At 32.9% G+C, this 15,152-nt stretch overlaps 2 protein-coding genes across 4 annotated transcripts; both read left to right on the top strand.

The window, feature by feature from the left end:
• The first annotated feature begins 4,552 nt into the window (after positions 1–4,552).
• LOC125825243 (transcription factor BEE 2) lies at positions 4,553–6,070 on the top strand. Its single transcript, XM_049504591.1, has 4 exons — positions 4,553–4,903; positions 4,994–5,137; positions 5,233–5,607; positions 5,693–6,070. Exons 1-4 carry the CDS (start codon positions 4,559–4,561, stop codon positions 5,759–5,761), a joined length of 933 nt encoding a protein of 310 aa, XP_049360548.1. The 5' UTR covers positions 4,553–4,558; the 3' UTR covers positions 5,762–6,070.
• Positions 6,071–10,831: 4,761 nt separating this feature from the next.
• LOC125825246 (anaphase-promoting complex subunit 10) lies at positions 10,832–14,395 on the top strand. 3 transcript variants are annotated; one of them, XM_049504596.1, is made up of 6 exons: positions 10,832–11,128; positions 11,217–11,277; positions 11,744–11,836; positions 11,945–12,015; positions 13,655–13,759; positions 13,861–14,395. In XM_049504596.1, the coding sequence occupies exons 1-6, from the start codon at positions 10,953–10,955 to the stop codon at positions 13,928–13,930; spliced, it is 576 nt and encodes a 191-aa protein (XP_049360553.1). In that variant the 5' UTR covers positions 10,832–10,952; the 3' UTR covers positions 13,931–14,395. The 3 variants fall into 3 exon arrangements, with proteins under 3 accessions (XP_049360553.1, XP_049360554.1, XP_049360552.1); XM_049504597.1 differs by having other exon boundaries at positions 11,771–11,836; positions 13,861–14,292; XM_049504595.1 differs by having other exon boundaries at positions 13,655–13,898.
• The last annotated feature ends 757 nt before the right edge of the window (positions 14,396–15,152 follow it).

Here is a 15,152-nt window from a genome sequence, read left to right as displayed (position 1 = left end):
TGCTTAAATTTATTGATCGAAATTATCTTTGATCATAATATATATGTCAGATCGATTATCAATACATTATTCACGTTAACTATCTTTTTTTATACAATGTCTCGAGATCCTCTATGAATCCCCTAACTGCAACCTTATATATAGATTTCATAAATAGTTTCAAACTTATAAGAAAAAAAAACACCTCAATCCTATAAAGACAATATATATTTGACGAGAGGGAGTTGCTCGGATGGTAAGCACCCCTCACTTCCAACCCAAAGGTTGCGAGTTCGAGTCACCAAGGGAGCAAAAGGGGTGGGAGCTCCTAGGGAAGGAAAAAAAAGAAGACAATATATATTTCTTTAATTTTCCCAAATCTATGTAGACAATAAAATTTCTAAAACAATAGAAATTATGTTTTTTCTAAATATACAAAAGAAAATTCAAAATGTAATTAACAACTTTATTACTTATATCATATATGTTTATAATAGCGGAACTAGAAATTTCTATAAAGGAAATTGAAAAGGAAAAAGAAGTTATAATAATGTCACACTTGAAATTTGAATCAGTGGAAAATTAACAATCATATATATGAGAAAATTATTTTTTTTCTCAATTTAGACAATATAATTTTTTTAAATAAAATATATATATATTTTAATATTAAAATAATAATATTAATTTGCATGAGTTAATGGTGATAAAAGTGTGCAATATTTTTAGTGCAACTTATATAATTACTATGATAAATATGCTTCACCATTAATTACCTCCCTACGACTTAAATATTGTAACCATTATCACATGTCTTCACTTAATATCTCACTATTCTTTAATTCACTCTATTAAAGAATTCCTATACGTATAGTCGTATATACTAAGGTGTTTCTTCCACAAATTTCGATATGAAAAATATTATATTATGTATAAGAAATGTGTAAAAAAATATTGTAGTGTTCGTGATAAAAGTGAAGTAGGTGTGTAGGAAAATAGAGCTGAGAGAAACAAATGTATTCTCTAACTCCAACTTATTTATTACATATATAAAAAAATATTTTGAAGGAAAATGTTTTTATGATAAAGATTTGGACTCAATCGATAGCTGGGCTGAAATTGTTCAAGTCACACCACTTGAAGAGATAAGTCAACAACATTATTGTTGCACCCGATGAAGATTATATTATAGTGATCTTGAATCTTAGAGTCGAATATAAATAGGAAATGTATATAAATGTTAGTTGCACACTTTTTTGTATATTTCATAGCACGTTTGTAGGTGTGACCACAACTTATCTTTTAAATGATTAAAATTGTGGGGATAGAATGATAAGTTGAAATTTAGTTGAAGAATTAAAAGAGAAGTGAGTCTTCCTCATAATTTGAAGTCTTGTTTTTTGAGTGGCCAAAAGAAGAGAATACCATGATAATTTTGCACAATTTGTCTCTAGCTGCCTACTGCCTCTTTTATTTGTCTCTCTCTAGTTTTTAACCTACATCCCTTACTTACTTCGGAAATTACAAGGTTGAGAGTCGAACTCTCATCAATAAATTAAAGTATTGTCAAGAATTTAACCCTTTACAAGTATGAAAAGACTATAAGTGAGACACTAACCAATAGAAAAGCTCCATTCGATCGAGTCCTAAAATACTATGTCTAATAGAAATGCCCCACCGGAAAATATCATTACGCATGCCAATTAATATTCCTCTATAATTTGCGGGATCTTGTAATATAGTTGTATGGATATGTATATGATATATCTGTCCTGTGTCCTTTTATTATGTGTTTTCAAGACACAAATCTTTCACTGACTTCGGACCACGAATTCTCACTTTATCTCTAACAACAGTCATTTGATAAACCTGATAAGAAGATTATATAATAGCAACATATACTTTGATCATTTAATTGACCCATGATTGTCACTTTGCGCTTATTTCATGCTGACAAAAGTAAAAGTGTCCATCAATTTTACATACTATTAGATTTGAATCAATAATTAACTTTTATAGTGTGTAAAAATAAAAATAAAAACTCTTTTAGATGTTTCACCTTGTCTTAAAACCTCAATACTACTGTTTTGGATAGATTTATGGTAGGATCTCTTAATTATTTAATCCCAATTTTGTTGCTTTATATATATATAAATAAACTTTTTTCTCTTTCACATACAAGACATATCATGTGAGATTTTAGAGTCCTTTCAATTTATGTATATTTTCTTATGACCTCCACCACCAATAATGTCTAGTGTTTTGTCTCCTTTTCTATACGAAGACAAAAGTTGTTTTATTTCTGAATTATGTTGGTGAATACCTTCTAACCTTGGTGATTTTATTTATGTCTTGCATTAAATTTTCAATTTTTGCAACTGTTCTTAGACGCAGAGCCTCAATACTAGCTGTAAAACCTTAAGTTTATTTCTATTGAGGTTGATGTATATAATTAAAGGAGATGAATTTTTTTTATGTGGTTAACTTAACTATCTAATAGATGCTTGAGGACACACCCATAAGTTTTTTTCTCCAAAATTTGAACCACAAATGTCTAATAGTAACACTTCATCATGTATTCAAGTGCCCAGTTGATAAATGTTGATCCGTTGATGTATTAAGCCAAATCTTAAACTTATTTAGTACGAGATCTAAGCAATTAGATCTTTTGAGAACGTTGCAAGACTTTCTCAGTAGACGTTTGGTATGCAGACTAAATTATTTTAGATTTATAAATCCTGGACCAACTTATTCAAATGAAAAAAATCAGGGGCGGAGCTAACCAGGGTTAAGGGGGTTCATCCAAACCCGCTTTGACAAAAAAATATGCCATTTACACATGGTAAGAATTTTCGTACGTATATATAGTATATGTTGAACCCCTTTAGAGTTTTGACCTTTTCGTATATTTACTTTTTATGTTTCAGACCCTCTTAATAAAAAAGCTTTGTCACTAAGACAAAATAATTCCTAGTTAAATGAGATAAAAAGGTGTGATATCCAAGAATTGAGTTTGCATTATGCTTTTATACTGTCATCCAATCTATGAAAGTTTGGTAAAGGATAGTGGAGTGGTGAAGATGGATGTGACCGTTTACGAGATTCAATACAGATTCATGCCGGGGTGATTGACTACACAAGTTATACATTTGGTGAGGAAACTGATGGAGAAATATAGGAAAAGAAATAAGGACTAACATATATTGTTTATTGATCTTGAAAAGACTTTCGAGAAAGTCTCAAGGGAAGTCCTTTGGAGAAATCTAAAGGTTCAAGTCATATCGATGACTTATATTAGCGCGATAAAGAACATATATGATGGATTCTGGGAGGAGATTTAGAGCACTTCTCAGTTGAGATTGAGTTATACTAGAGATCAGCTCTTATTCCATTTCTATTTGCCTTGGTGATAGAGGAATTGACACGGTGTCTTCATTATGAGGTGTCATGGTCTATGATATTTTCGAATTACATGGTATTGATTAATGAGACGTAATAAAGTTAATGCTAGGTTGGAGGTGTGGAGACAAACTCTTGAGTCTAAAGGGTTTAGATTGAGTAGGACCAAAACCGATTATTTGGAGTACAAATTTAGTGATATAGTGCATGAGAGAGACGTGGAAGTGAGGCTTGACACACACGCTATTCCCAACAGAGATAATTTCAAGTATTTTGGGTCAATAATCCAGAGAAGTGGGGACATCGATGATGATGTCACTCCTGATCGCATTGGTGCGGTGTGGATGAACTGAAGATTTGCTTCCAGAGTCTTGTGTGATAAGAAGGTTTCATCTAAACTTAAAAGGTAAATTCTATAGAGTTGTGGTTAGACCAACATTGTTATAGATGCGAAGTGTTGGCTAGTCAAGAACTTTCATGTTCTAACGATCAAAATTGAGGATGTTGAGATGGATGTGTGGGCAAACTAGGAAAGATAAGATTAATAATGATGATATCTGGAGCGAGGTGAGAGCTAGACCTTGTGGTAGACAAGATGAGGGAAGCAATATTGGGATGGTTTGGACATGTGAAGAGGAGATGCGTAGATGCCTCAAAGAGGTAGAGATATATAGGCAAAAAAAGTATCAAGGATAGCTAATTAGATAGGACATGTGGCAACTCCAGATTATCCAAGACATGACCTTAGATAGGAGAGTGTAGAGGTCGAGGTCAAGGGCTTTAGTCGTATTCAAATTTAATCCTCATAAATCATGGCTACCAAACATCCCTCAAAGAGTTAAAATGACTGGGACTAATGAAAAGGACTTGGCAGAGTTGATTACTATAATTGAAACGCCTACTTTTAAGATGTTAAACATGTTTATCTCTCTCCTATTATTGGCATAAACGCCGTAATATCTGTTGCAATGGCTTTTGATTCCTCTGTAAAGAGTACTACTGTACATAACCCCACCACTGTTTCTTCTTATCTCCACATTCTTGATTTGACATTTGCCCATTCTCCCCCCCTTCTCTTTATATCCACTACCACCAATCCTTTTCTCATCTCTATAAATCCTTCCTCTCTATCTTTTTCCACTTTCACAAACAACTCTTACCACAAACATCTCGCGCAAACATGTTACAAATGAGTGTTCTTGAAAGGCAAAGAGCAGTGTTGGAACGTCTTTATAACCATTCTAAGCAGCAACTTTCTTCTCTACCTCAACAAGAACTTGCTCACTTGTTTACCGGCTGCGTTCAGGGGAATTTTAACAACTTTGATATATTTGGTGGGAGAGAACATAAGGGATTTGCAGGGTCTAATTTTGTTAATTGTCAAGAAATGTCTCGTCCCTCTTTCTCTACAGTATCGAATTCATCGATTACAACAGTGTCTCCACCTCCAGAGAAAGAAAATGATTTAAGTACAATGATAGCTCCAAGGGAAAATGTTGTTTCAACCAAGAAGAGAAAAGCAGAGGTTTGTAATAGTATATATATAATTATGCCTCGATCGTATATAATTCATTCAATTAATCTGAATATCTATGTTTTATTCTGTTTTTTGCAGTTTTCTGAGGAAGAGGATTGTGAAAAAAGTCCAGGAAATGATTCGAAAGAGAATTCGAAAACGTCTGAAGTTCAAAAACCTGATTACATTCATGTCAGGGCACGTCGTGGCCAAGCTACTGATAGCCACAGCTTAGCAGAAAGAGTAAGTGCACTTGTTGAATAGTCGTTAAAAGCTTAAACTGTTAGAGAGAGTCGTATGTTACTGTGATTTCTAATAGCAATTTTGGCCTTATGCAGGCTAGAAGGGAGAAAATCAGTAAAAAGATGAAATATTTACAAGATTTAGTTCCAGGTTGCAACAAAGTGACAGGCAAAGCTGGAATGCTAGATGAAATCATAAATTATGTTCAATCGCTTCAGAAACAAGTCGAATTCCTTTCCATGAAACTTGCTACTCTGAATCCTAGGCTTGATTTGAACACGGATAACATTTTCGCCAAAGACTTCCCTTCTTACATGGCCACTACTTTTCCACCAACAGTAGCAATTCCAACACTTTCAGAATATAACATAATCCAACACCAGCAAGCCGGTGATGTCGCACAAATGTTACCCCAAAGAAGAGATTTAATGTCATTTCCAGACACTTATCTTGGTTCTTCACCTCTTACGGTAATTTCTCAACTAACTAATAGTTATTATCTCAGAAAGTCATTTTCTCGTTATCTTAAGTCGATCTGTTACTGTTCTATTGCAGGTAGTACAACAGCAACAACCAACTTTTGAGCCTGATTTGCAGAGCCTTTTCAGTGTTGGATTTAACTAGTTTAAAAAGATTGATCTACAAAGTTTGAAGTGCAAAACTAGTATTGATCTCATTCCAATGGCTCCTGTCCTGTACACAAAATTCGCATCCTTTCGAGTCAATTTTTTTTTGAAGTTAGCAACTGTGTTAGAAGGCAAACACCCCTATCCCTCCCCCTCCAACCCCATAAATCACAATGAAGAGAAATTCTTTTATCTTACACATTTATAAGGCATCTTATAATTTGTTCATATGTATAGCCAAAGTTGCATCCAGTCATCCACTATTTGACTGATATGTAATAAAAGATTGAATTTTCTACTCTTTTTTATTCTTTCCCTGATGATCTTATGTTTGAATACAGTAACAAAGCAAAATTGTTGAGTGATCCAACTTTTATGGTTAAGACAAGAAGACAGCCCTTTGAATATTAGGCAACAAATATGTTAGTCAAAAATGGAAGATTTTACATGAACGAGCTGGTTGATTTTTCAAATGATCGCTTAACTAATAGTTATTCAATATAGAAAGTGATTTTCTGAAATAATAACAAACATAGAAAGCAACTCAAGAATGACCTCAAGAAGATCCACTATGAAATGAGAAGTAGTCAAAGGTACTACACTAGTGTTTGAGCATTGTGAGGACAAACAAAGAGAGGTGATGAAATTAGAGGGAGGGGGGGGGGACTATTCATAAAGATGTGGTGTTATGATTGAGATAATCTACTCTTAACCAACTCGAAAATCGAGAACCTTTAGTAAAAAGCATCTTATCTGCTCAGTGAATATACTCGACATAAATTCGAATTATTGAGATTAGTAGACATTGGATACCAAATATATAAAAGGTGGTTCGGTCCATGAAATATCTCGCATTCACATAGAATCCGGAGAAGAGCCACATACAAGGGGGTGCATTACATACAATAGATTCTGACACAAGTATTAATGAATGATTTTACAACTTGAACTCATGACATATAGGTGATGTTTCTTATAGAAGAAAAAAGGAACTTAAAGGAGAAGAGAGAAGGTGAAATAAACAAAAAAATAAAATAAGGATCTATTCCTAAAGATATGTTGTGATGATTGGTATAATCTACTCTTAACTGATCTGTGAAAATAGAGAACCTTTCGGTAGCGAGCATTTTATTCCTCATTGAATATACTCGATGGGAATACGAATTATTAAAATTGAGACTAATAACTTTGGATACCAGATAGCTCGGTACACAAACTATATCTCATGCATGTTAACTTCGGATTGGAGAAGGCCACACTCTAAGGGAATATGATATAGACCGTCTATCGAAATACAAATATTAGTAATTGATTTCACGATGGTTTTAAATAATTTAGAAAAAAGGAAATAAAAGGAGAAGTAGTGGAAATTGATGGGCAGTGGTTGAGTGGTCCATATTTTTAGTTGCGTCTGCTTGTGAAATATGCTTTGTTTAGAATGGGGACAAAGAGGGGCCTAGTTCAAATGGGACAATCACCTAATCAACAACTGGTGTTTCTTCTGAATCGACTTCTACTCCCTTACAGCACATGACAAACCAACAATGTGTTTCAAAGTTCACAGTGCAACTAAATTTCGACTCCTTCCGTTTCAATTCAAGTGTTTTAGTTTTGACTGGATAGAATTTTTTTAAGAAATAAAAGTGAGACTTTTGAATCTTTGTGATTTTAAATTATATATGTGTGTACTCGTTTGAATCTCGTCATCTTTAAATTGTCATATAAAATGTTCGTATTCAAAAACTTACTAAATATAGAAAAAGACGTATTGTGACGTGATTGGAAGATTTCAACCTACTTGAGCAGCACAGAGAATTTGTTCCATTGTCCAATGAATGTTTTCAGAGCATCGTGTATCTAGTGTATCAGCTAAATGAAGTAATGAAATAAATTAAATGACAAGTTTTCTCTGAGAATAAGGTCCCGTTTGGACATGATTTGAAATTAGCGATTTGATATTTAATTTATTTGAAGTTAAAGTTTTGTTTGAATATGCAATTTAAATTTCTTAAGTTGTATTTTTTCTCTCATAAACATGAAAATTTCACAAGTTAAATAAAAACTATCAAAATTTCCCCAATTCGTATTAGGGGTGTGCAAAAACTGAATTGACCGATAAATCGAACTGAAAAAAGTGTTATTGATTTATTGTTATTGGGTTATTGGATTAATGGTTATTTAATGGTTTTATAAAAAAAATTACTAGGTTATTGGGTTAACCGATTAAGAATATAATAGTTTACTATTTTAATTTTTAGATACATAAATATCAAACAAAAAATATTACTTATAATCACTATATTAGACTATAACTATAAGGACCCTACACAATTAACACTACTTAAATCTGCTTTCTGCATTTACCCTTTAAGTTTTAGTATTACTAAAGTATTTAGATTCACAATGTCAAAACCTAAAGAACTAAGAACGACAACGGGTAGGATTTGCAACGACGACGACAAGGGTTATGCAACTTCTAGGGTTGTGCTATACTTTTACTACACTAAGCAGAATTTTTGCACTCAATGAGTAATTTGATTTTTCTCTTTTTTATTTTGCGTCAAATTATTGGACAAGTCATATATTTGTTTTGAAAACATATTTTTATTGTTAAACCAAAAACTGAACCGTTAAAAACCAAAAATTGTAATCGAATACCGATAACAAATATCTTATTGGTTCAGTTATCGGTTTAGCATATTTAAAAATCAAAAATCGATAAACCGAATCAATAAACTTAAAACCGAACCGAACTGACTGAGATCACTACAAAAAAAGTGGGAATTACATGGGGGTTTTCCTTGGGATTAGTATGAAAATTCGCAGGAAACTTATTTTCCTGCAAATTCTCATACTAATTCTCAGGAAAATCCCCATGTAATTCATAGTTTTCTTGTAGTGCGATACACACTCCTTATTCTTATACGATTTTACCAAATGAATAAATTATAGTTCATAAACAAGATATCGAAATATAATAACGCACCACATTGATAATTTACACTATTACTTTTTTCAAAATTGAGGGTATGAGAAAGGGAAATAGGGAAAGAGATTACAATGTGAGAATTGAACCCTCACCAGCAAGGTGAAAAGCTCAAGTAGCCAACTAACTGAACTACAAAAATTTCTAAATCACATATCTGCACGTGTCCTTTAACCCTTTATAAATAAATATTTGCGATTTCAAACTTCAAATACACATAATTTTATAAGGATCCACTAGTCAACAATAATAGTAACTAACTATTCCTTAATATAATCCTTTCACATGGTAGGAACAATCTTTTCACGCTGAACATGAGTCTTTTTTTTTAAATTTGGAATGACAATTTTTTTATTTAAATTATAAACGTATGAGTCAAATTTTACATTTAAAAAAAACTGAATTCACAATTTGAAATCTCAAATCCTACTTTTTGAAAAATTTAGTATTTGAAATCATGATCTCAAATCGCATGTCCAAACACATACTTAGATGATTACAAAATAGTTAAAGATAATTTAAACCTCCTTTGTTTACACTTAATGGAAATTCTAATTAATTATTTAGATCTTAACAATTTTATTTATTTATTTAAAAACTTTTAACTATTCAATATTAAGTACGTTTTCTTAAACCAACAATTTGGCATGGATAATTCCTTCAAATGTAGAAGAGGATGAAGCTTAAACTCATTATATGATGGATATACGAAAAAATCCTCCCATTCTTCTAAAGTTGGTTTTCTTAATTCTATTAAGGCAAATTCCAAACTCACGTGTTTGAGAGTGTTGTGAAATCTTAGATAGCGATCAATCTCAAATAATTAGCACCCTAATCAAATCAAGATCTCTTTCAATACAAGGACTCCCAATAACATAACATTTTATTCGATAAGTTGGTCGATGAGATGTAGATGTAGATCGAAAAAGTATTGGGGAGAGGTGATTAGACAGAACATGATGCATATTCAGTTTACTGAGGACATGACCTTAGATATGAGGGTATGAAGATCACGTACCATATGATAGAAGATTAGTAGGTAATGAAAGATTGTTTTTGTTTTTTCGAGAGTTTAGGCTTGTTGGTGTTTGTCATTGTACTAACCATGTTATTCTTGCTTAGGATATTTATCATGGTTTGTTGTTTAATGTGTTTCGACTATCGCATTATTTTGTTGTTCCTGTTCATTTCTCTACACTATTTCCTTCTTTTTGCACTTGAATTTGTTGCTCTTGAATCCGGTGGTCTTTCAAAAATAAACTCAATAGCTACCTCCACGGGGTCATGGTAAAATCTGCATATACCTTATCCTTTTATCCTAGCTACATTCTATCCTTTTTATATCCCATTATGAGATTTTACTGAATATGTTATTATTGTATGATAAAATCAATTATTTCAAATTATCACCCCCAACAACCCCTTATAAAATTAAAAAGTATAGTTTAAGATGCCAGCTCTCCACCCTTTCTTTAATTTATCAACTTATAATAGTTACTCTTAAGTGACAAACATTATATTATCAAACATATAAAAGTTCGATTTATGATACCATCTAATTTCCATGTCCCATTTTAATTGTGCTTTTAACTTCTTCTTTTTCCGTCCATTAAAAATAATAATAAATAAAAAATATAATTTATTAAGTAATTTATACTCCCTCCCATTTTATGTGGCACCATTTCTTTTTTGGTCAGTCCCAAAAAGAATGTCACATTTCCTTATATGATAAGTATTTAATGGTACAATTCATCTTTTACCCTTGTTGGTACCACTTAATCTTAAAATAATACTCCAAAACATTTATGAGGAGAGAGAAAAGTGAGTCTACTTTTTAAAGGGCAATTTGATAAACATTTCAAAGTCTTCATTTATTTCTTAAACTCCGTGTCCGATCAAATGTTGCCACATAAAATGGGACGGAGGGAGTATTATTTAAATAGTTTTTAAAAATTACTTCTTTAACGTTTAGTTGCCAATTTGGATCTTTGATTTTTTAAAATAACATTTCCTTTTTAGATAATTTTTTAAGATATAAATTAGAATATTTGAATTTATGAAGAAAAAAAAAATGGTGTAACACATCCTCCATTTCCCCAAATCCACTTTTCAAAATTGAAAACCAGTATGCGCTCGAAAACCTAGGGTTTATGTTGTTGCAAACAATTGGGGATTTTACCTAGTTGAATTAAGAGCTTAATCAATGGCGGATTCATCAGAGGGTGAGGAAGAAGGGAAACTAACAGGAGGAAGCCAGCAGTTAGTTGTAGATGATGACCTCCGGGAGATGGGTAAAAAAGCAGCTTGGAGTGTCAGCTCTTATAAACCCGGCAATGGGGTTCTTTCACTTCGCGATGATAACCTTGAAACCTATTGGCAGTAAATATTCTCGATCATCCGTCACTGTTTTCTACTCGTAGTTTCACTGCATGCTGATTTTTGGGTTTTGATTTCTTTGTGTATTCAGGTCAGATGGTGCACAGCCTCATCTTGTTAATGTTCAATTTCAGAAAAAAGTTAAGCTTCAAGTAGGTTCTATCTTACGTACAAGTATATATTTCTATTTTCCTTCGTCACATACTTGGCTATTATGAACTCCTCGTCGAAAAATACTTAACAATTAAAAGATGTTATCTTTATGGACGAAAATGAACAATCTTTCTTAATTTAAAAAGTTGCTTTATGTGATGGTTAACAGTTAACACTTCCTTCTATGAGTTATGGGTTTAAAGTTTTTTTTTTGTACATAAACTTTTGCGATGAATAGAAGTGATTTACTATATAATATGAAGTTCTCTTAAATTTTTCTTGAACTTAGCTAAGGCTATACAATTAAGTTTTTAGGTGAAAGAATGGCATATGTCATACATTTATTTGTTTGGTGCATTCACCGGATGCGAATAAATTTTTGCAGCCATGCTTTTTGGCTAATCACATGAGACTGGTTTTAATTTCTTTCTTATCTTTTTATTGTTTTGTGTTAATTGTTCTCAGTTAGTCGTCCTGTATGTTGATTTCAAGCTTGACGAAAGCTATACACCTGGTAAGATCTCTATCCGAGCAGGCGATGGCTTTCACAACTTGAAGGTAATAGTATAATGGAACTCTGAGATAATTGTCAAAATATTGAATTAGTTATAACAGTTTAGTTTCAGAAACTTGAGACATTTATGTTCTTTTTTTTTTGTTTTGAAGGAGATAAAAGCAGTGGAACTTGTGAAGCCAACTGGATGGATGCATATATCTTTATCTGGTAATGATCCACGGTAAGAAATTGAGACTTGGTCCCATGATTTGGCAAGTTTTTGACTTGTTTTCCTTCACTTCTTTTGCCAGATTATGCTGCATATTATTCAGTAGCTCTACACAGTTCCATCTTTCTAGAAAATTTATGATACCAAATTTGCTTGTGTTTCGACAAAAATGCAACCACTATGAGGCATTCCAATCATTAGAATTTCATTAATCCAATGGACCACGTGGACATATATACAAAGGAGTATTTAATCTAAAAATCTGAAGCTGTTAAACAGAAGTAAGAAACGACACAATTTTTCTCATTTCTCTTGCCAACTTATATATATTGAGAACAGTCTTTTTCTTTTGAATCATAGATGATTAGATGTGACCCGAGTTTGTTTATGCTTAGTCACACACTTATCCCAACACATTTTTTAGTAAAAAGAATGATTTTGATGGTTATATTCGCAAAATGTTGATGAGAACTAAATACTAGCAAAACTATGAAGGACTTCAATTTCTTTCTTTAGCATAAGCGAGCGACTAACTCTGGGAAAAACTGACAATGAAAGATAATGTGGCTTTCTTGAAACATACATGAAGGTCTCAGTAGGTGTTCGGACAATATTTGGTTGAAGTGAAAAAAAGAGAGAAGATTATTTGAAGTTGAAGTTGGGAAAAAAGTATTTGAAAGTTGAAGTTGTGTATGGTCATGAAATTCACTTGAAAACGTGTTTGCAAATGTTGAAAACTTGTGAGTGGCAAACATTATTTCACCTGAAATATTGACCAAACCATCACTTCAATATAATTACTCAGCAAATTGATGTCCAGATATTGATCTGCAAAATGACACCAAATCTAAATAAAACTAATGTGAAGTAGCAAAATGACACCAAATCTAAATAAAACTAATGTGAAGTAGTTAATTTCCTTACAAAAAATATTGAAATTTTCGTTGATATTGTGGAGATAAATAGAGGATTAAATCCAACCAAGACTAGAATGATTTAATTGTTGTCCATTTAGAATAATGAGGGACAAATTTTGTTAATATCTCATCCTGTTCATTTTTCTCTTTTATGGATTTGGGGTCTCTGTTCTGCACTGACAGAAAGCGTCTACCAAATATCTGGATAACTTGCAAACGCAAACTGTTATTGCGACTTTTAACATATTTTCTCTTTGTTTTTTGAGACGACCTCCAATTGCCTTGTGGAAATATGTTCTGCAAGTGTTGAACGCCATCCTCAGGTCTTGAACTCTCGTAATTTTATTCTATGAAGAGTAGATCTACCCCTGTTTCTTTAATAGAAAAGATACAATCCAACAAAGTTATCATCCTAAAAGAGGGAAAGGAGGAACTGTCCGTTTTTGTCAGTGAATTTCCTGCGCACGCTGTGACAAACTTGTCCATGCCACATTGGGTTTAAATTGTTTAGAGTTTCCTTACAAAAGCACATCTCAATTTATTCATTTATTAAGTTTGAAAAGTTGTTGGATGGGCATCAACTTTAAACAATATCATTACTTATCATCCTATTACCAATAAAATTATGTACTACCTTAGCACAGAAAAGTATCAGTTGACCTATCATGTGTCTGTGGAAGCTGTTTCTTTCATTATAAATTCATTGAGTAACCATATCCTAATTTATGTGACAGTGAAACTTTTGTCAACACTTTCATGCTGCAAATAGCTGTGCTCTCGAATCATCTTAATGGAAGAGACACTCATATCCGTCAGATTAAAGTCTATGGGCCAAGACCGTGCGTCATTACCCTTTGTCTTTTTTTTTTCTCTCTCTTTTCTTCATGTAAAATATCAGTTCCAGTAATTGTGCAAAGAATCTGATAGATGGCTTATGCAGGAACCCTATCCCTCTTCAGCCATTTCAGTTCACTTCTACAGAGTTTATTACTTATTCTGCTGTGAGATGAAGCTCAAGGGACTATCCCAAGAGGAAAGATGCCAACAATATTTATTGATATTAAAATGCAAACTGGGGATACAAAAAGAGTCCCTTTTTCTCTTGAAACAGACCAATCCTCCCATTAACAAATCTGAGATCCTGTCCTTGGATGACTTGAGTAATAGGATAATGGAAATTGGGTCCTACAATGGTAAAACCTCGTGAACCAGGCTTACTGCTTGACTACTTGCTTTTCTTCTTTATGATATTGTTAAGTCGTAGGCCTATTGGATGTCCATGGTTGGTTTGTGGTATTCTAGAAAATTCCTGTTTACAAGTCCTATTTGGCTTCATATAAACCCTGTCACTAGCAACCATGGTAGGGTCTTATATTAATTTGTATTTTCTCTCAATTTTCTGTAATACCTGGAACTGGAAGAGTGGATTCTTGCTCTTTCAGATGTTTTTGTTTCAAAGCATATTGCTAAATATTCGTAAATCGTGGTTTGATCTACTTTCTACATGTTTCATTCCTGATTGTACCCTTCCCGACCCAGTGCTTGGCTGCCAATTAAAAAACAAGTAGTATGTGGAGATGTATAGCATGGTGCACTAAGATGATCTGTAGTCATATCTAAGTACCATGATTTTGCCATGAAAGTTGAAGAATGATCTTGCTACGTAGCTTTGGAACTACGACTCCCTTTTTAAGTGCTATCAATTACTAGCATTTTGTGAAATTGTAGGATGATCATATGTTGGTTGTGTAGCAATGTTGCTAGACATGACCTTGGTAAACATACAAATTATACCCTGAACCCTTCATGGAAGTTGAAGAATGATCTTTCTACGCAGCTACTGGAACTACAATGCCCTGTTGAAGTTATCGATTATTAGCATTTTGAGAAATTGTAGTATGATGTTATGTTGGTCGTGTAGCAATGTTGCTAGACATGACCCCCAAGACAGTAACTTTATACTAGTCAAGGTCTGAAATCTATCATTTATATGCAGGCAACTTATTATCATTATTTCATCTGGTAGTAGAAATTTATGATAAACTAGATAACTAGATTCCAAGCTCTATGTATATGCCTCTGGGACTGGTTTAACTTAGCAGCTTCACCCACATAATCTAACCTCGGAAAAAAATTGATAAATTATTATCAGTGTTAGATGTAAAATCGTCTAGCCTTATCCAATCAAAACGTGCTTGTGAAAGTATCATCATCTTCTCGTGGTCATGCTAA

The sequence above is a fragment of the Solanum verrucosum genome, unplaced genomic scaffold (assembly GCF_900185275.1).
Source record: "Solanum verrucosum unplaced genomic scaffold, falcon-dt-bn FXZP01000113.1, whole genome shotgun sequence".
Taxonomy (NCBI): Eukaryota; Viridiplantae; Streptophyta; class Magnoliopsida; order Solanales; family Solanaceae; genus Solanum; species Solanum verrucosum.
This window is presented reverse-complemented; position numbering and strand designations above follow the sequence as displayed.